At 53.4% G+C, this 19,162-nt stretch overlaps 1 protein-coding gene and 2 long non-coding RNA genes across 6 annotated transcripts in view; 1 reads left to right on the forward strand and 2 right to left on the reverse strand.

Annotated features, from left to right (window-relative positions):
* The window catches only part of LOC134162196 (uncharacterized), a 209,633-nt gene that overhangs the window by 3,703 nt on the left and 186,768 nt on the right, over positions 1–19,162 (reverse strand). Inside the window, exon 4 of one of the 3 annotated variants that reach the window (XR_009964242.1) lies at positions 18,670–19,156. The exons of the other annotated variants lie outside the window; for them this stretch is intronic. This is a non-coding gene — a long non-coding RNA (uncharacterized LOC134162196). Of the gene's footprint in view, positions 1–18,669; positions 19,157–19,162 lie in introns of those variants that run through there. 3 annotated transcript variants of the gene reach the window in all.
* LHX1 (LIM homeobox 1) lies at positions 2,209–9,352 on the reverse strand. The gene is made up of 5 exons (XM_062615784.1): positions 8,299–9,352; positions 6,914–7,140; positions 6,385–6,662; positions 5,623–5,788; positions 2,209–5,296 (listed from the first exon to the last, which is right to left on the reverse strand). The coding sequence occupies exons 1-5, from the start codon at positions 8,466–8,468 to the stop codon at positions 4,917–4,919; spliced, it is 1,221 nt and encodes a 406-aa protein (XP_062471768.1). The 5' UTR covers positions 8,469–9,352; the 3' UTR covers positions 2,209–4,916.
* On the forward strand, positions 9,624–12,629 carry LOC134162171 (uncharacterized). 2 transcript variants are annotated; one of them, XR_009964231.1, is made up of 2 exons: positions 9,624–9,720; positions 11,060–12,629. It is a non-coding gene; the product is annotated as an uncharacterized LOC134162171 (long non-coding RNA). The 2 variants fall into 2 exon arrangements; XR_009964230.1 differs by having other exon boundaries at positions 9,652–9,720; positions 10,161–12,629.

Genomic DNA, 19,162 nt, shown 5'->3' on the forward strand with positions numbered 1-19,162 from the left:
AATGGCACCCAAGTGGAGCTGGTCCTCATCTGAAGGCAGCCTGTAACAGAAGGCTGCAGAGAGCCCCATTGTGCCCCTCATCCCCAAGAGCGGAATGTTGAGGACCAAGGGCATTCTCCAAGAACCAAACCATGACATGTGCAATAAAACCAGCTGTGCCCATCACCTTCAGTGATCCCATACACATATAGGGAAAACACGGCAGGAAAAGCAGTTGCCCTAAGACTGCCCTTACAGGAATCCCAGGAACAGAGGGGTGGTAATTTGGAGCTGTGAGGTCACGTTCACCCTGCAATCTCTGCAACACAATTCGGCATCTGATGCATAAAAGCTCTCCAAGCAACAAACTCCACTTTCCAAGCATGACCCTATGCTCTACAGCTAAAATCACCATAAATAACAACCAGAAAGGAAACACAAGATGATAGCAATTCCAGACGGATTTAGAATCAAAATATATTTGCAATGGTCCCTTTAATTTCATTTATAACTTCATGGATATTTTATTGGTGTGAGGAATGCCGAGCACCCAGTGCCATGGCAGACACAAAGACAAGACTTTCCAGAAGCTGCTCCAGCACCACAGTTCCCTGTTCCCAGCTCAACAGTGCTGGCAGCATTTAAGGATAGGTATCAGTTGTTTAAACTTAACATATATGAATTTATCTACTAGGGGCAGTAACAGAAAGAGAGGCTGCAAATGCTTATATTTAACATTGTGAGAACATGCAAAGCTTCAGTGCAACACTCTTATCCAGGATAAAAATCCAGACTATGGCCAAAGGAATCATTCCTGAGAGGACACTGCAACATCTGCCACCTCCTGGGATGGCAAAAGAATGTGAATCACCACTGATATTTGAAAACTGTATTTATTTATAGTTCTGTATCATGTACCCATCGCACAGCATCTGGGCACACATACATGTATTAAAATAATAGACATCATTGGTCTACAAATCATAACTGAAGTACACTCTTCCTCCTGGGGTACAGACTTACAAATCCCCCTCTGTTCCCCAAGCAAAGGCTTGAGTAAATGGATACCAGGAGTAACAGGAGATGAAGGGCAGCGAGGAGCATCGCACAGTGATAGCGCAGGGGGACAATTAGTTTGAGCCAAAAGCAGAGGTGTTGGGATGCTGGAAACTCAAGGCATGTTAAAGACACTTTGATCAGCCTTCAAACTCTCTCTCTGTATAGATTAGCTCAATAGGAATAATACTTACAGGGCCTTGTAACTTTTTCCTAGTAAATGGTCCTACACATGGGCTTTGCACGAGTCCTCAGCCTCACGCATTGCAACACCCTCATCCGGGCTGGACATAGCAACAAGATGAAGGTCAAGGAAGAAAAGATCAAAAGAGAGCAATTGCTTCTAAAACCAGTCTTGAAATCCCACCGCACGTGCGTAGGGTTGCGTGCTGCGTGCCCATGGTTCTGCATGGAAAACCCATGGAGAACAGCACAGATTTTTCCAGGCCCTTCTCCCGCAGACCGCTATTCACCCAAGTAACGCTACTGAAGTCAATGGAAACGCTCTTGTAAACAAGGACTTACAAGAACCCAACGTGACAATGGTTTCAAAAGGAGTTTTGACTGTGCAATTGTTGCTGGATTAGGGTCTTCAGAAACACCCAGCCTGCTCTGAAGAGCACAGAATTCAAATCCACAAAGAGCAGGGGCCTCCGGAGCGGATCCCAGGAAGCACTGAAGGACACGCTCAGCCTCAAGCATGGGATCGGCTCCCGGGCTCCCCCCCCGACGATGGGCAGAACCCCTATGGAAGGGATGGAGCGTCGGGAATAAAAAAAGACAGGCTCTCCTCCCTCCCTTTTATAAGCCACTGACCTAAACTGAACCATATCGCATCGCTGCCTAAAAGAACACGGAATGAAGAGGACAAGCACCTCATTACAAAAGGGGAAAAAAAAAGGGGAAAAAGGAAAGTAAAAGAAAGAAATCTCGCTCGGCAATAACGGGTTTTCTACAAAATCAGCCTATTTGGTGAAATCCTCATTGAAAAGAATTGATTCAGCAATAAACTAGCAGCAAATACAACAGCATTTATCAACAGCACTTGCCCAGATAGGTAAAAGTTTGTAATAAATAGATCGCCCATTACTTTGCTTATATAAATGCAAAAGAGCCACAAACCAGAGCACTCATACAAAAGACAAATAAATGAGTTCGACACAAGCCCAGCAGTTTAAGAAGTCTCCCCTGTATTTAATAAAGCATGAATTATTTTTATAGAAACACTTACAGACCCCTTGCAGATAGGGGGGTATTTTTACCTTTATATTACTAAATAAGACATTTTGTGTTTAAAGTGAACTATTGCTTCATCTCAGTGGCCCCTCTGCTAGGGCACAGAAATCAGGCTGTGAACAAAATAAAAACCACCATTGAAAATTACAAATTGTACAACTTTAAAGCATTTTGATATCCCCCCTCCCCCCCCAGTCCAAAGAGATAAAGAACTGAATAGCTGGGAAGGGAAAAGTTGCTGTTTTAGCATCAATTTCTGTGTTTATGTAAAATAAAAGAGAAGCCACAGTCACTATTAGCTGAGAGACGGAGGGAAATCTGCAATTAGAGCTCACCCTGTTCTAGCAGCTCAGCAGGTGGAAAACATTTAAAGCAGTGACCTTCCAGAACCGAACCTGCTCCTTTGTGTCTAACGCAAGTCCAAGTCCTCTTGGAATCAGTGAGTTTTCCTTTTGAAGAACTGAGCATTTGGGATTCTGCAATGATTTAGAATGAAAACGTTACATCTGTTATTTCACAAGGCTCCGGGATTTTTTTGTTTCGCTTCATTTTTCTCCCTGTATCTAGTGCAAAGCCAAACATTCTCCCTCGCTGCCCCTTGCAGAACTTCAGACACACCAAATGCTATCAAATAATTGACTTTGTACCAGCTCTAAGAAAAAGGATTAAAATGACTTTCATGCCATTGAGGTTCAAAAGCATCCAATCAGGAAAACAAAAGAAAAAGGGAAAAAAAAAACAAAACAAAGAAAAATTACCTTTGGAGAATGAATCGAATTAAAAATGCATCCATTAAAACCCGCATTTTGGCACGCTTTTTACATTGACAATACAGTTTTGTTTATGCATAAAATAAGCATTTGGAATCTGTTTCCGAAGGAGAAGTGAATAGATTTCACAACCTGATTGGTTTCCAGCTGGGGAATTGCATGCACGGCGTTAACGTGGGGTTTGTGCTCCAGCAACTGAGCCTGAGATAGAAGGAGAGGCTGGAGCTGCCGCTGAGGGCGATGCGCGCCGACGCCAGGGCTTAGGCTTCCACCAAGGCAAAAGAGCTCTACAGGATTATCAGTGGAGTGGATCAGGCTTCTCAGGGCTCTTTAACTCGAGAGAATCCCTTTTAAATTGCTTCGAACATCAAATGAAACACAAGTTATCTAAACATCAGATTTTCTAATTTTATTAAAAACGCACAAATTTTATCCAACATGTTTTCTTTCATACAGTGAATGGTCTAATATGCACTGGAGGTCACACAAGCTTAGGTTTATTCGAACAATAAAAGACATATGAGAAATTTAATATATAAAGGAAAAAAGTAGCAGCTGTTGACTGCATATTTGACCATAAAATTTAAATATTTTGGACTTTTATTTTAAAGACACAAAAATAAAACCTGTGTGGGTCTATATAAGTCATATTAACAACTCCATGAATGTTCAACAGGACTAAAAATTAGCAAAGATGTCAGGGTTTTTTTTTTTGTCTTTTTCTCTTTGAAACCTTGTAACACTTTTTAAACACCTTCTCGGGTTGCTGGTGCCAAGCACCTTACAGTATTTGTGCTATAGATTCACTTTATTTGGCAACTGTCTGGGTTTGGTGGGGTTTTTTCTTTGCCTTCTGTAAACAACACCTTTTACAAACTAGCACAGTGAACCACAAGCCCTGCGATCTGTTAGAACAGCGACAGAACAGAAAAAAGGAACTATTTTGGTTGGTTGCTCAAAATCGTTTGCTTTTGAACAAGAGGTTCTAAAACAGGCTTTATTAGCAAAACACTGAACTCCTGAATTTAACATTAGACGTAAACAGTTGACTGTTTTTAGTTCAATAGAGTCTTTTTTTTGTTTAGCTTTTCTCTCTCTGTGAAGGTAGAATACTTTGCGTTTGTTTGCTTGGTTTTCAAGTCATTTTGCCTTAGAGGTCTGGCGACCTTCGCTATGCCGAGGAGGTTTTGTACGTGTAGCTTTGTGAAGGTAGAAGAGTTGGTGCTGAGGGCTTTAACATTGAAGTATTTGCTATTTTGGCAAAGAAAACACACACAAAAAAAAAAAAGAGGAAGAAAGGGGAAAAAATAAAGGAAAGTTGTCCCACCTGGTAGTCAGCAGGCTGCAATGGCTGGAGCTAAAGAGAGTGTCTTGTTGGCGAACTTTCTGAGAGACAGAAACTAACAAACAAACTCAGAATGCCAGAACCATCCTTAACCGGGAACGCTAGAGTTCTTGACGCTTCCTTTTCCCCCTTTTTTTTCCTTGACTTTTCCTTCTTTCAATTATTAATTTGTGGGTTTTTGTGTTTTAAAACAAGAAGTTCCTAAGGACTGTGGCTCTTAGGATGACATCCGACAGGGTAAGCACACTCACGCCATCCTACGGTATGGCAGCACTTTACTGTACAGCTTCACCAGTTCCTTTGTCAGTGGTACAAAAAAAAGTCAGTCCCTTTGCTTGTTGGATACAACCGTAACGCGGAGATTGTCCTGGTCTAGAGCAAAGCTTCCCTTGGAGCGATTTGGGTTCAGTTCATGCCCAAGGTAATATTGTCTCAGGGCAGGAGAGATGTTCTATGCATTCATTTCTGTACACCGTAACAATAAGCAGACTAGATGATCATCACTTACTTAGACCCAGTTTGTTTTAAAGCTACCACACTGCCGCTTCGTTCATTTCGGGGGGGTGTGACAAGTGATTGCCGTAGTTAGCACCGCCGTTGACAGATAGCGAAGAAAACGGAGGACTAGGGCCAAAAACTTCCGCGGACATGGAGTGCAAGGACCCGGGCAGGTTGGGTTCGGGGCTGGGCGAGTCTCCCGGGGGATGCGACATGATGTCAGTGAAGCGCTGGGCCTCGCTGGGGGGGTGATGTCCGGGCAGGGGGTGGTCCATGGCCCCCAGAGGGGTGCCCGATGGCCCCGACGAGGGCACGAATGGGAGATCCACGGGTGTCTGAGTTTGGGATGATGGAGGTCCTTGTGGGAAGAAATCGTAATTGCTTCCAGGGCCGTAATACTCGCTCTGATAATCTGCCGGGCAAGGAGAGACAGAAGGAAGATAACACACAGGCAAAGCAACCGAGTGGAAAAAGACACGAACGTGCATCTGGAGGGGGGGGGAGTTAGGGGGGGGTCTTGAAATGTCACCCAGAGCTCAACAAACACAAGGCAGGGGACGTGCTGATGGCCTGGCCAGGGTGGGGGGGAGGCGCTAACGGCCTGGCTGGTTCCCGGGGCTGCCCTTCCAGCAGAGCCCGGTCTGCAGAACCGGGGTGCCCCCGGTGCGGGCGCGGAGCCGGAGGTGCGGTATCGCGACAGGGGATGTCCGGAGGAGAGGGGAGGGGCGCGATACCCACCTCCGTAAAAGGAGAAGGGCCCGTTGGGGATGAGCTCCCCGGGCTCCAGCCGGTCCACCAGCGGCCGCATCCTGCGCGGGCTGCGGAAGAAGGCATGCCGCCGGGCGCCCAGCGCGCTCAGCTGCTTCATCCGCCGCTCCTTGGAGCGCCGGTTCTGGAACCAGACCTGGGCGGGCGGCGGGAGAGGAGCCGGTCACCGCGGGAGGGGTCTCTGCTCACGGCAGCCCGGACCCCCCCCCCCCCCCACGTTTCCCGTTCGTTCCGGCGGGGGGGGACCCGATCCGGTGCACCCCGCTCCGCGCTGCTCCTCGTTCCAAACGCGGCCGAACCCACCCGTGACCGCGGCTCCGCGGCCGCTCCCCGCCGCCCGCAGGTCAAGAATGATCGAGTTAATTCTTATTACCCTGACAAGATTACTCCTAATTACCCTCACACTGAGCCTCTCCAATCTAACCTCGTCTTTAATGGTCCTTTAACCCCCCATTACCCCCAGCGCCGCGGGTTTATAAACCCTTTAATAATTCCAGTGTATTCTCATTCTTATTTATCCATTAACCCCTCACATTTATGGTTATTAATTTCGATACCATTTGCAGCATCCTTTAGGACTTTTTTAAAAGAAACCCGCAGCTCTGCCCCTGCCCTCACCGGGCCGCCTCGCTAACAACGATTTAAACGGGAGGCGGGGAGGTTGCCCCGGGGCTTCCCCCGAGCACCGGCCCCTCCGCGGCAGCGCATCCCCGGCGCCCGGGGCCGCGGTACCTGGATGACCCGCATGTTGAGGCCGGTCTCCTGTGCCAGCTGCTCCCTGATGTGCCGGGTGGGTTTTGGGGTGGCCGCGAAGGCGGCTTTCAGAGTCTCTAGCTGTTTGGCTTTGATGGTGGTGCGGGGCCCCCGCCGCTTCGCCCCCAGGTTCTGGTCGTCGTTTTCGTTGCTGCCCGTCTCCTTGTCGGACACGTTGGCGCTTTCCGAGTCCTTGGCGTCGTCCTGGGAAGGGTCTTGGGAGTCGGGGGACAGGCTGGGGTCACTGCCGGTGGTGGCTGGGAGACAGCAAAGCGGAGCACGCTCAGATTGGGGGCGCCCGGGAGAAAACACCGATTGCGGGGACGGGCCGGTAGGACCGGGAAGGGGAAAAGGGAGAGGAGAAGAGAAGGGAGAGGTGAAGGGGAAAAGAGATGAGAAGGGAAAAAGAGGAGAAGGGAGGAGAAAGGGAGAAGGGACCGGAGCGGAGCCGCTCCCACCCCGCGCATGCCGAGCGCATCCCTGCAACTCCCCGGCCGCGCTCCCTCACCTGAATGCAGGCTGTTTTCTTTGGCAGTATTGCTGTTATTTAGGTAATCTTCTTTGCAGACAAACTTGTTTTCGTCTATGATGTAGAGCTCCTCGCCGGTGGAGAGTTGCTTGTTACACATCATACACGTAAAACAGTTCAAGTGGAACACTTTGCTCCGCGCCCTGCGGACCAGATCGCTGGGGGAGATGCCCTGGGCACAGCCCGCGCACTTGGTCCCGAAACACCTGCAGGGAGAGGCCGGGTAGCGGGTCAGCGCCGCCCGCCCGAGCCGCGGGTACCGCCGAGAGCGGCCCGCAGCCCGGCCCCGCGCCCATCACCGCGGCCTCCGCTCGCCCCGCGCAAGGACATTCCGTAAAATAAAGCATCCCTCGGATTGTTTCCGTCCCTAACCAGAGGAGGCTTAGAATTATGTCTTAAAAGAAAAAAGAAGGAATAGGGCAAAGGACCCGATCCGGGGCGGGTGAAGTCTGAGGGACGATTCAGCATCCGGGCGATGTCCGGGGCTCGCCCCGGCACAGCAATTAACGACACGTTAATCGATATTAAGCATAAATTCGTGTTCGTTATTCACCGGCCGCGGCCGCGCATCGGCCAGAGCAGCGGCCGCTCCAGGCCCGGCGGGCGCTGGGGACCCGCACCGGAACAGCACCAGAGCCTGCAGCGCTCCGCTCCACCGGGGCACCCCACGGCCTCTCGGTGCCAGGCAGCTGAGCAGCGGGTCACTGGTGCAGTCTTCGGTGTGCGGCGAGGAGGGCCCGGAGAGCACCCCGGCCCTGAACCGGTCATCGCTGTCGGTGCGCGGCGGCCCCGGCCGAACAGGGGCACCAGGGCCCGGGATTCGTTCCGATGGAGCCCGCCGGGATGCGCGGGGGATGCGGCTGCGAGCGGGTGTCGGTACCCAACGCCCCTTCCATCGATCCGCCAGCAGTGGGTGGCTACCCGCCGGCGCGGCCTCGGCTCCGTTTAACGGGAGTTACAGGGCCCGCGGAGCCGCGCACTGAACCGCGGAGCTCCGCTGCACTGGGCCTCCATCGCCGGTGCGGCTGCGGGCAACGCCGAGCTCTGGCCGGCGGAGAGCGGCTGCAGCGGCGGCGACAGCAGCACCAGGACCCGCCGGTCGATAGTTCCGAGGCAACTTTGGGCAAGTGGAGCGCGGCCCGGCCTCGACGGGGCGCCAGGGCCTGCCCCGGCCTGAACCCCCCCCCCCCCCCCGCCGCCCCACAGCGGGACCGGCGGGAGGAAGAGCGACGGGTGCGGAAGAAAAAGGTGTTTGTGGATCATGGTGACAACGGGGGAAGGCGCATAAAAACGAAACGGGGAAAAAAGGAGATGGGAAACGGCTGCGGAGGAGCTACGGCCGCGGGCAGGGGCCCGGTACTTACCGAAAGAAGTCGTTTTTGCAGTAAAGCTTGCCTTCTCGCGAAAAGCATTTCTCTGTCAAATTGCATTTACATTCACAGCACTGAACACACTTCACATGCCAAGCCCTGTCCAGTACATTCAACAAAAACCGGTCCAAGATTGGCCTTTTGCAGCCTGCACAGTGAACCATTGTCTTTGGTTAGTTCTGAGAGCGGGGGTCGGTTTCCCAGATGTCAAGCAAAAAAGAAATGAAAAGATGCGGTTTTTTTTCAAGACGACACCGGCGGAGGTTTGCTTAAAATTTGTGTTTGTTTTAAAAGCCTCGGAAAAGCGAAGGAGGAGGAAAAGAAAAGGGAGGAAGCAAAAAAAAAATAAAAGAATCTTCGTTCGAGTGTCCTAGGAGGGATACACAGGAGAAACCACCCACTGCCCGAGGAGACCAGCGCTTCCACACACCGCAGGGTCCCGGCCGCTACCAACCACGACAGCAACAGCGAGAGTAATTATAGGAACGAGAAAAGGACAACGACAGAAAGATCGGCGCTCGTAAAAAATTAAAAACGATTCAAAAGGGAAAAAAAAAAGGAAAAAATTAAAAGGAAACAAAACCCAACGGCAAAAAGCGAGTGACGAGTGTTTCTCAGGTCTGAGGTAGAGCAGTCAGGAGTCAAAGTGCTTTTCCCAAAGAGAAATCAAAATCAAAATGCAAAATTAAAAAGGAATAAACGACAAACGGAGACATGGGGCCGCCGCGCTCACAGGGGCTCTGCCCGCCGCCGCGGCGACATGGCGCTACGCGCCCGCGGAGCGGGCCGCCGTCCTTACGCGGGGAGGAGTGGGGGGGGGACACGCTCCGCAGCTCCTCGCTCCGTCCTCTCGCCTCTTCCTCCTCTCCTTATGTTTTTCGCCTCTCTCCCTCGACGTCCCGGCGGTGCCGTCGCGCCTGGTTCCTTCCTACCTACCCCCGCGCACCGCCCTGCGCGCTACCCGCGGCGGCCGGCCGCGTCCCCGCCGAGCCGGCGCGGCATCGCCCGGTGCTGCCGGCTGCAGTGGAGCCTCCCGGGGCGGCGGCGGCGGGCCGGGCCGGGCCGGGCCAGGGCAGGGCGGGCAGAGAGCGGCGCGGGCCGCGCCGTCCCGGCCGCGCAGGGCGCTCTGCATGTTCCCGGCAGCCCCGCGGCCGCAGCCTTATGCACCGCGCGCACACGTCACCGCCGCTCCCGGCCAATCGCCGCCGTCGCCGCTGCCGTCCCCGTCACCCCCCCCACCCCTTTTTCCCGCGCCCGCCGCGCCGCCGCCGGACGGGGCGTCCGCGCCCCTTTATAGAGCCGCCGGGGCGCCGCCGCCGCCGCGCAGGGACGGGCGGGCGGGTGAGCAGCGGCCGCCGCCGGTCGGGCCCGGCCGAGGCGCGCCCCGCTCGGAGCGCCGGGAGCGCGCGGCAGACGGTAGGTGTGCCGGTGCGGTGCCAGTGCGCGGGGGGGGAACGGCGGGGGGATAGGGACGGTCGTTGAGGTCTGGCACCCCCACGGGGCTGCGCATCCGCTATAGGCAAACACCGCCCGGGGCCCGTTGTAGACGGTTGAAGAAGCGGAGCCAAACGAGTTCCCGGTTTAACGGGGGTGCCCCCGTCGTAAACGGCGGGTCCCGAGGCCGGGGGCGCGGAGCGGTGTCCCCCGCCGGGAACGCACCCGCGGCGGATCGCCTTTGCCGGAAGGAAAGGTGCGGAGAGGCCGGGCCGCGCGCTCCGACGGCAGAAGGAAGGCTCCGGTAGCGGACGGTGACTCCGTTCCCGGCGCTCGTAGCGCTGCCGCGGATGGACTTTTTTAGCAGTTGTTTGGTTTTTTTTTTGTTGTCAAATAAAGATTCCTTTGCTTTTACCTTCCAGGGGCCCGGTCTGTTCCGGGCCGGTTTAGGAGGGCCGTGATTTCTCTTTGCTGCCCCGCGCTCCGGGAGGTGTCACCGCCGGGCCCGGGACCCTCCCGCCCCCCCCCGCGCCGGAGCCCCCGTGCTTCCCCCCGTCGCGGGCGGGTGGATTTCGCTAGCGGGGAATTAGGAGGGAAACGGGGGATTAAAGGGCCTGAGCTGGTTACACACACGGCAGCTGGATGCGCACCTTCCGCGGCTGCCCGGGGAACGGGGGGTGACGGACGCCGACCCCGAAGCCCGCAGCATCATCATGCTCCCCTTTTTATGCCTCTTTTCCTCGTCCTTGGGAGGAAAAATAAAGACGTGGAGAAAGGAGAAACTGGAACATAAAAAAGGAAGCGAAGGCAGGAAAACCCTCACCGCGGCGCGGGGCTCCGGCCTGGGGCGGATGGGCCCGGTGCGGGGCCTGCCGAGCCCGTAGAGCATCACCCCGTGCCGAGGCACCCCTCGGTGCTTCTGCGGGTGTTTAAAAGCCGCGGGCCCTGTGTCCGTCCGCCGCCCGCCCAGGTCTCCCCGGAACCGGCCATCCCCGCCCTGTCGGGGCCGCGCAGGGCGCTCCGCGTCCCCGCCCAGCTGTTGCTTTGCTTTGCCGGCGGTTGCGGGATCAATGGAGGCCCGGGCGGGCTCCCCCCGGCCGGTGCCCGCAGCTGGGCAGCTCCCAGGCGGAGCGGGCCCCGTTCCGCCGCCCGGGAAGGCGACAGCTGCGGGCTGGCGTCAGGGGACCCTTCCCTTTGACCGCGGCCCCCTGTGACATGTGGCGGTGGGGATGAATGAGGGGAGGGAGATGAGCAGCTTATGTCCATCAAGCACCAGGGTTTCACAGCGATTTTGTTGTGTGTTTTTTTTCTCCTTTCCCAGGCGTTAGCGAAAGCAGCTGGTTGTCCCCTGCCCCTCCCGTCCCGACGGCTCCGCGCAGGGCCTGGGGACGCCGAGGCAGGCACACATCACTATGCCCCTATCCACATCCCGATCCCATCCGGTCCCCCGGGGTGCGGAGGGCGAGCGGTACCCGGCACCCGCAGTGCCGCGACAGTGACTTACCGGCGGGTCTCCCTTCCACCCCAGTACACGCACATCCCCGTTGCCGTGGGGTGTAAAAGGGCCAAACACCCCCTAGGGAAGGGGAACCATGGGTTAGAGCGGGTATTTGAGCGGTGAAAATACCGGCGCTGTTTCCAGTGGGATCCGAGAAAGCAAAACCCCACCGAGCTCGGTCCCCAGCGGGACACGGCGGGGGGCACCCACGGGGCATGAGGGAACGGGAGAAATCCCTGCAAGCCACGGGGATGGGCGGCACGGCAGCGCCCGGCCGGGCACAGCGCATGGGGTGGGGATTTGATTTCATTTCACTTTGGTTTTTCATTGTATTCCGCAGTTCCCCCAGGCCCGGTCCCGGCCGGACCCAAGTCCTTGGTGATGATGGGGTGGCGGGGCCGAGCCTATCCATACCCGGGGAAGAACTGTGCGGGCTGTTCAGAGCCGAGCGGCCCGGGAGCCGAGAAAGAGGGAAATTAAAAGAGGAAAATAATGTTAATAAAACTCCCTCGAATTTATTTTACATCTGATACATAAGGGGGAAAAAAGGCCCCTTTTAGGCGCGTTTGAATTTGCATTTTATAGGTGTCGTTCCCGTCTTTTTAGTTAAACATCACTCCGGTTATCAGCAGCCTTTCTACACCGCTGCGCCCGGTAATGGGATTTCTCTCTCCTTTACGGGGCACTAGTGCTGTACAAACACCGGAGCCGCTCGCCCGGCCACCGGCAGAGCCCCGCGGCGAAGCCGAGGAAGAAACGTCCCTCCCGCTCGGGCACGGACGCGCTCTCCGTGTCCATCCCAGTTCTTTCCCTCCTTCCCGGACTCCTGCGCATCCCGGGGGAACGCTGCTCCCGCATCTATCGGGGAGCACCGCGGCGGGTCGGAGCACCCAAGGCAGCGCTGCGGGGGGACAGCGCGGGTGAAGCGGGAGTATCAACCCCCGGTCACCCCTTCTCCCCTTCCCGAACTTTTCCCCGTAGGAAAAGCACCTCCGCCTATTAAACATCTTCGCGGCCGCTGCCCTAACCAAACACTGAAGATGTAATTAAACCCGGTAAAACAACCCCGCGCGATAACCCCGTTGCTGGACAGGATCCATCGCCGCGCCAGGTTTGGTTTAGAGGAGCTTGGACTCCCCAGAAAATTCCTTAAAATACCTATCGGAGGGTCCCGCTTGGTTCTGCTGCGCTCGGGGCGATGCCGGGGCGGGGAAGTCGGCACCGGCTCCGCTCGCCTTTCCCTGGCCTTATTTATTCTGCTGCCCCCTTGATTAGCTTCCCCCCCCTTGCCCCCCGCCCGGGTTTCTTTCCATGTCGCTAAATGTTGTCGCTTACACTCGAAGCTCATGCATTGTTTATGGGAAATAGAGTTAATAAATTATTCCAAATCCGAGGTGTGCGCCCATGCGTCTGACTGAGAGCTGCCGGCCGAGGGGAAGGGGAGAAGGGCCTGGGAAAGGGAAAAGGGCCCGGGAAAAGGGAAATTCCCCAGGAAGGGAGAAAGAGCCCGGGAAGGGGCCCGAGCCCACCCGGGAGCGCGCTGGGGGTCGGGGCAGGGCTGTGTGTGACAGCCGAAGGGGATTCTTCCCCTTGTTAAAGACAGAGAAAAGGGCAGAGAAAAGACGAATAAAAGAGAAAAGAAGGAAAAGTAAAGAGGTGGCGGGGGCGGGGGGAGACTATAAAAAAAGAGGGTGAAACAAACCCCGGGAGGACGCACCGATCCCGGCTCATCCATCTTCATTGTCTCCGTGTGTGCAAAAGCAACTCCGGTATAAGGAAAAGCCACTATCAAAGCCATGGCTTTATTTTATATCCTATAGATCAGGAGGGAGGCAAAGCTTTATTTTCGCCCAGAGACAGATATTTTATTTCTCTCTTACGGTTTTATGTGTGAGAGATGTCAAAAAGGTAAAATGGATTGCTAATGCATAGGCAAAACGAAGCTGTTTTGGCATGCTCTGTGTCAGGAGGTCTCCCAGGGAGCGCGGGCTGGGGATTTAGGGCTGAGGGGAGGCTCGGGGGGATTTCTGCCAAAACAGCGCTCGCCATAAATCCAGCGCCGTGGTCAGCTCGGGCGGAAGGAACAGGGTTTAAAGGGGAAGAGTTGGAGCGGAGCGGGGACCCCCGAATCCCCTCCCGGTTCCCCTCAGCCCCGGGGGGGACCCGTCGGCTCCTCGATCGCTTCTTGCCGCGGCGCTGGGGACCCGCCCGCACACCCCATAGCCCCGCTCCGGCGCACTCCTCACCGCTTTAATCTACATATATACATATATATATGGATTTTTTCGCCCCAAAACAAGGAAGCAGCCCCCGACCGTCGGTCCGAGCCGCTCCGGAGCGGCTGCAGGCACCCACCAGAGCAGGGCACCGCTCTCCATCCTCCTCTCCCCGAACCCCTGCAGCGGGTTTGCCAGGACCCTTTGCGAAGTTAAAATATATCTCCCCAAGCTGCAACAATTTTCCTACTTTTTGACCTCGGGGATTTACTTAGCGTGTTAAGTTCAAGGCTCAGAAGCCCAGGGCTATTACTCATGGAGGCACTCCCACCACCACCACTTTTGACCACATATTTTATCATTTGACTTCCCGGCTTAAATTCATGTTATGGCAAATAATGGATGGTAATACTTTCCCCCTTCCCCATGTTAATTGTCTTGTCTGACAACCTCCGCATTTGAAATGATTTAAAGCAAACAACGGGCGCAGTGAGACCAGGAGACAAACCAGGAACCGGCTCTTCCCTCACAAGTTAGTGCCTGGATCCGGGGTTTGCCTTTGCCTCCAGAGCCCCCCCCCCCCCCAAAAAAAGCATCACCCAGTGCTTGTTGGGGTCACTGCTCAGCTCTGCCCCGCATCCCTTGGCCTTTGCTGCCCGAAATCCCGCTGCTCTTGAGGCGGCTGAAACGGGGAAACAAACCCGAGTGCTATTTGCAAATTAAAAAAAGCAAGGTGTAGTTGATTAGCAAATTAATTATTTCAGTCCCCCCCGGATTATATTGTTTTTCCAAGTTCTGTGGGCCTGTGTAATTTACTAATTTCACAGTCGCTGAACTTCCCTGGGAGTGAGAGTCAATCTCAGCCACCCATCTAACACGTACACGGGATCTTGTGCAGCGGCAGAGGGAAGAGGGTGTCCAGAGCTTTTCCCTGCTCCTGCCACTGACTTGGCTCTGGGAACATTCCCTGGTTTTCTTATTTCTGAGGGCCGACAGTGCTCTCCTGCCCAGCAGGATCAGATAGATCTTCGTGCTTAGAAAGGAGTAACTGCATGGACTTCTCTCTACAGACCACTGTCGCTGGCTTCCCAGATGCGCGCAGAGAAAAGGCTGCTGCATCCTTAGCAAACTGATGGAGAAAAGGGTTCCCAACGCCAAAGGGGTTTTGTCATCAGCAGAGAATCAGCTTTGGGTGTCTGCCACCACCCTCATGCAGAGTGTCTGAGGAAAATAACTGATATAAAAGAAAAAATAGGACTATCCCAATAAAACAGAGGGATAATATGCCTGAGGTGGTGGGGAAACCAGCACTGCCCTCTGCCTACCTGCTGTGGAGCACAGAATCATAGATCACAGAATAGTTTGGGTTGGAAGGGACTTAAAGCTCATCCAGCTCCAGCCCCCTGCCACGGGCAGGGACACTTTCCACTTGACCAGGTTGCCTCAAGCCTCATCCAACCTGGCTTTGAATGCAGGAGCAGGTCTGGGTTTGAGGTGATAAAGCTGCATCACCTGGACCAGGTACCACAGCACCAGGGACTTCCCTCACTCCTATGAAAATGAAGCCAGAGCTCCCAGCTGCGTTTATATCTATCTGCTTAGTCCCCACTGCTGATTAATCTTCTATATATAGATTCTACAATTTGATACCACAGTACTATATAATATCCTATGTCACCCCCTATTTATATAGACTTCTATTCTAAGGCTACTGACAGGGCATGGAGGCTCTGGCCAGCATGCCCTGCTTTCTCCCTGCTTCATCACACACACACACACCAAGGCACATGAGCTCACACAGCCTGAGTCCAACAGAGTTCCTGGATGCTGGGTGTCTGTGGATCAGCACATTCTGCCTGCCTGGGCCAGTGGGTGAGAGCCAGGTAAGAGGCAGGGGCTCACTCAAGTGCTCATCCCCCCGTGCTGTGAGCGTGCATGCAATTAAAGAGGTCACCAGCACGCTCCAGACAGGGCTCGTTAGCACAGCACAGCACACACTGCTTGTGACACCTGAGCTGCAAATGGAGCAGTGGATTTCTATAGGGTCACCTATAGAAGACGGTGTGAAACTGGGGCATTGCAGTGAGGAGATGTGGCCAAACACCTTGTTTGATTTAAAAGATGCACATTTAAAACCCATTCCCTCCCCTTGTACAGTAAGCGATGCTGTAAGTTTGGCTGTACACACACACAACTTATTTCCACTCTACAGCAAGGATATGGCATGCACAGCCACAATCCCAGTGCTCTGAAGTGCATCATTACGCTGTTTTCAAGATGAAAACAAACCATTTTGTTCTAGAATGTGAAATTTCATTAGTTTCAGCTAATTTTTCCAGGAGGAGCTGGGATACAGCTCCATCCCCAGGAGGGCCCTGCCTGCTGATGCTCTGCCACGCTCCAGGACAAGTCCCCCATGCAAGGCAGAGGCACGCAGCAGTGTTACCAAGGGCCAATCCTCCATGCTCAGAAGCTTACATTAAAATATACATATTATTCTAAAACAACCATTCCTTATCATCTTTGTCACTCATATTCCAGCTGGGCCTGGAGATCCCTGTGGGATGGGGATCAGCTTCTTGAGAATCACACAGAGATGGGCACAAAGCAAATCTCCCAACTCCCACATGGAGGTACTGCACCCTTTAGACTCCATCACCTCTCAGTTCCTTTCCTTATTCTGTTCCCTGGTAAACAGGGAACTAAAACTCCTCCAGACCCTATTTGTGCTGTCCCTCAGGAGGCTGCAGCAGGTTTAGATGAGGCTCCAGGGTCTGGAAGTGCTGGAGAGCATCACCTGCACTGGAAACGCAGCCCCATGGCAACATTATCATTCCACAGTGGCGAAAATGTCATGCAAAAGGCTGCCCACCCCTGGCTTTGTTATGCCACAGTTGGAACTGGTCTCTCACCCGTCTGGTACTTCCAAGGCAAGGTTCTTTGTTGAAGTCCTGGCAGCACGCTGTTAACATCACACCTCACAGCCTCTCACACCACAAACACATGCACACACGGTGCTATGTAACCAGAGCAGCTTATCAGTGGCTGGGAGACACCTCCCTGCTCCCCTCCTCACCATGGCCTGTCATACCTTGTCACTCATGAGAACTTCACATCAGGTGAGTCCCACTGTGCTCTTATCACCTCTCTCTATCCACAGGTGAAGGTGGCTCTGGAGCCTGCAACCCTGAACCAGTGTAACCCCAAAGGCACAGAAGCCTGTCCTCCTTACAACAAGTAAACCTCGTTTCAAATGGAGGGTTGCTTATTTGGGGAGCAGCCCCAAACCCCAGTGAACAGCTTTACAAAGTATGCTTCTCCTGTAAATGGTGAAATTAAACCATAAGCAATGATCTGAGGGATGTATTCTGTGCTGACCTGCAGATCATGCCATGCGCATATGAAAATGGAAACCATTCCACCCCAAACCATTCGGTGATTCTATGTTCAAACTCAGAACCCCTGATTCTGCAGAATTCCTGACCAATGTGTATTTTCCCAGTTGTTGAAATAAAATCTTCCTTGCTGTAATCGGTTAATACCTGTAAAGCCTGTGAGATTCCAGAATAAATGGCTATTAGATAAATGTGTTAATAGTAATGATGGTTGCTGAGAAGACATCACTCCTAATGACGTACGAACTATTTCCTTAAGGTTGTGCTAATAAATGGAAGTCCCTGTTTAAAATCTGGCACATTTATTCCACCTACGCTCTCAGATCAACCGAGTTACTCCAACAATAGAAGAGATCTTCTTCTTTTCTCCCTCTCTGAAATGTCTCATTAACGCTTGCTGGGCTGATGACTATGAGGACAAACACTCCATCCCACCTTGTACCATAGATATTAAAACCCATGCCCTCATCCCTGGCCTGCCCACTTCCAGCCAAGGTAAGAATGGCACCAGGGCCTCCCAAAGGGTCATTTAACCTCTGCAGAGGAGACTGGGTGTTCATCCTCATCCCAACCTGAGCTTTGCAGTGAGTCCCTGGACTGATCTCCAAGTCCCGGACCAACCGCATCCTCTCAGACCAACCTAAACCCCCACCGAATCTTATGTCACTTCTCTTGTGAAACCAGAGAAGCTGCTCCAAGCTTGTGAAGGAAGGAAAGAGTTTCCTTTCTCTTAACCGGGTCAGCCCATGGTGTCTGTAGCAGCTCCATCACCGTGGTGTCGGTGCACAAGGTGAAATGCAGCGGGAGAGCAGAGCCAGCGGAGCTCTGCGGGTGCCGGGTGGGCACTGTGTGTAATCTCTGCTCCCTCGGATGGCTTTGCACGGAATTGAGATGATGTTAATTCCAAACAAATCTTCCCTGCATACCTGCAGGAGATTATAGCACTGCACAAGGAAGCCCACAGAAAGGTTCCCTTCCCACCACCGTCCACAGGCAGGACAAGCAAACATGCAGTGTCTTCCAGTGCTGCCGGATTGCTCCTGTGTTTGAGGAATGGTTTAGGGCTCTGTGTGCTCTGGAAGATGATTTCCTACTGTAGCTTTTAAAACCCCCAATTAATATTCTACAGGGCTGATGCTTCATGCGGGAAGGAAATGCCATTTCCAGCTACTGATGCCACTTTCATTCCCCTATTTGAATTCAAGCACTCTCATACGTAAGACACCCACTTGGTTTAGATTTAAAAATGACCATGGAAAAAGCTTTTCCACACCTCCAGTGTCTGCACCACCCCCGCGAGCTGCTGTGCCAGCCTACCATGAATCACCAGACACGGACAGACACAGTCGTGTTCAGGGACCCCATGGCATTGACGACAGCAGGGTTGGTGTCCAGAGCCCTGGAAGCGAGTGTGCATCACCTCTGCTCTCCAGAGGAGAAGGAAGTGGATGTAGGCACCAATAAAGCACCCTGATCCTTCTCTTCCTTGTGGAAATCCCTGTCTCGGACACACTGGGATCCTGCCAGGGCTGTGCCTGGTGCTTGGACCCCAACTGAACACGTGCTGTCCCCAGATGAACACATCCGCAGTGATGTGTGGCTGTGATGCTGCTCACATAACACGCTGTGATCATTGCGAGTGTTCCAAATTTAGAGAGAAAGAGGAAGAAAAGTGAAACCAGCAGGTTTGGAATTAGCAGAAAATATCCTTTTCTTTGGGTGAAATCCCCTGCTGAAGGCCCAGCTTGTGAAGGGAAGGAAGCAAGGCTGGGCCAGCCCCTTACGAGGCTGTTACCTCCTGAAGCTGCAGTTGCCTTTAGAGCCCAGACCAAGGGACACAACAAGATCAGCCCCACCAACACTACACTCACCAGCAGCAACAACACACAACAGGATATAAAACACGGAAAGAGGAGGAGGCAATGTGCAGGTCCAGTGAGGAGAAGGGTGAGAAACACCTTCTATGGGGAAACCCAAGGATGGGTGCGAGGGGTCTTCACGCAGCCAAGGGCACAATGTCCCTGTGTGATGAGCAATGAACCATTCCTGTTACATAAAGAAATCCCAAGACAAAGAAGAAAGATCATTCCAACAGGAAGCAATCTGGGAACCTGTGCATCTTCTACTGCACTTCTTCCTGTTTATTTTGTGTGTGTGTCTAGAACAGCAACTCAACTCCTGAGTTTCATAGGAAAACAAAACCAATACAGTTAAAACACCTCTGAAACGGGTGCACCACCCCAGTCTGTGCATTAGATGCTAAACCTTCTATCAGAGAGCTCAGCTGGATGAGGGGGTGATGTTCAAATCTGTAA

The sequence above is a fragment of the Pezoporus occidentalis genome, unplaced genomic scaffold (assembly GCF_034315485.1).
Source record: "Pezoporus occidentalis ecotype Australia unplaced genomic scaffold, CSIRO_AGI_Poc_V1 ctg183, whole genome shotgun sequence".
Classification (NCBI taxonomy): domain Eukaryota; kingdom Metazoa; phylum Chordata; class Aves; order Psittaciformes; family Psittacidae; genus Pezoporus; species Pezoporus occidentalis.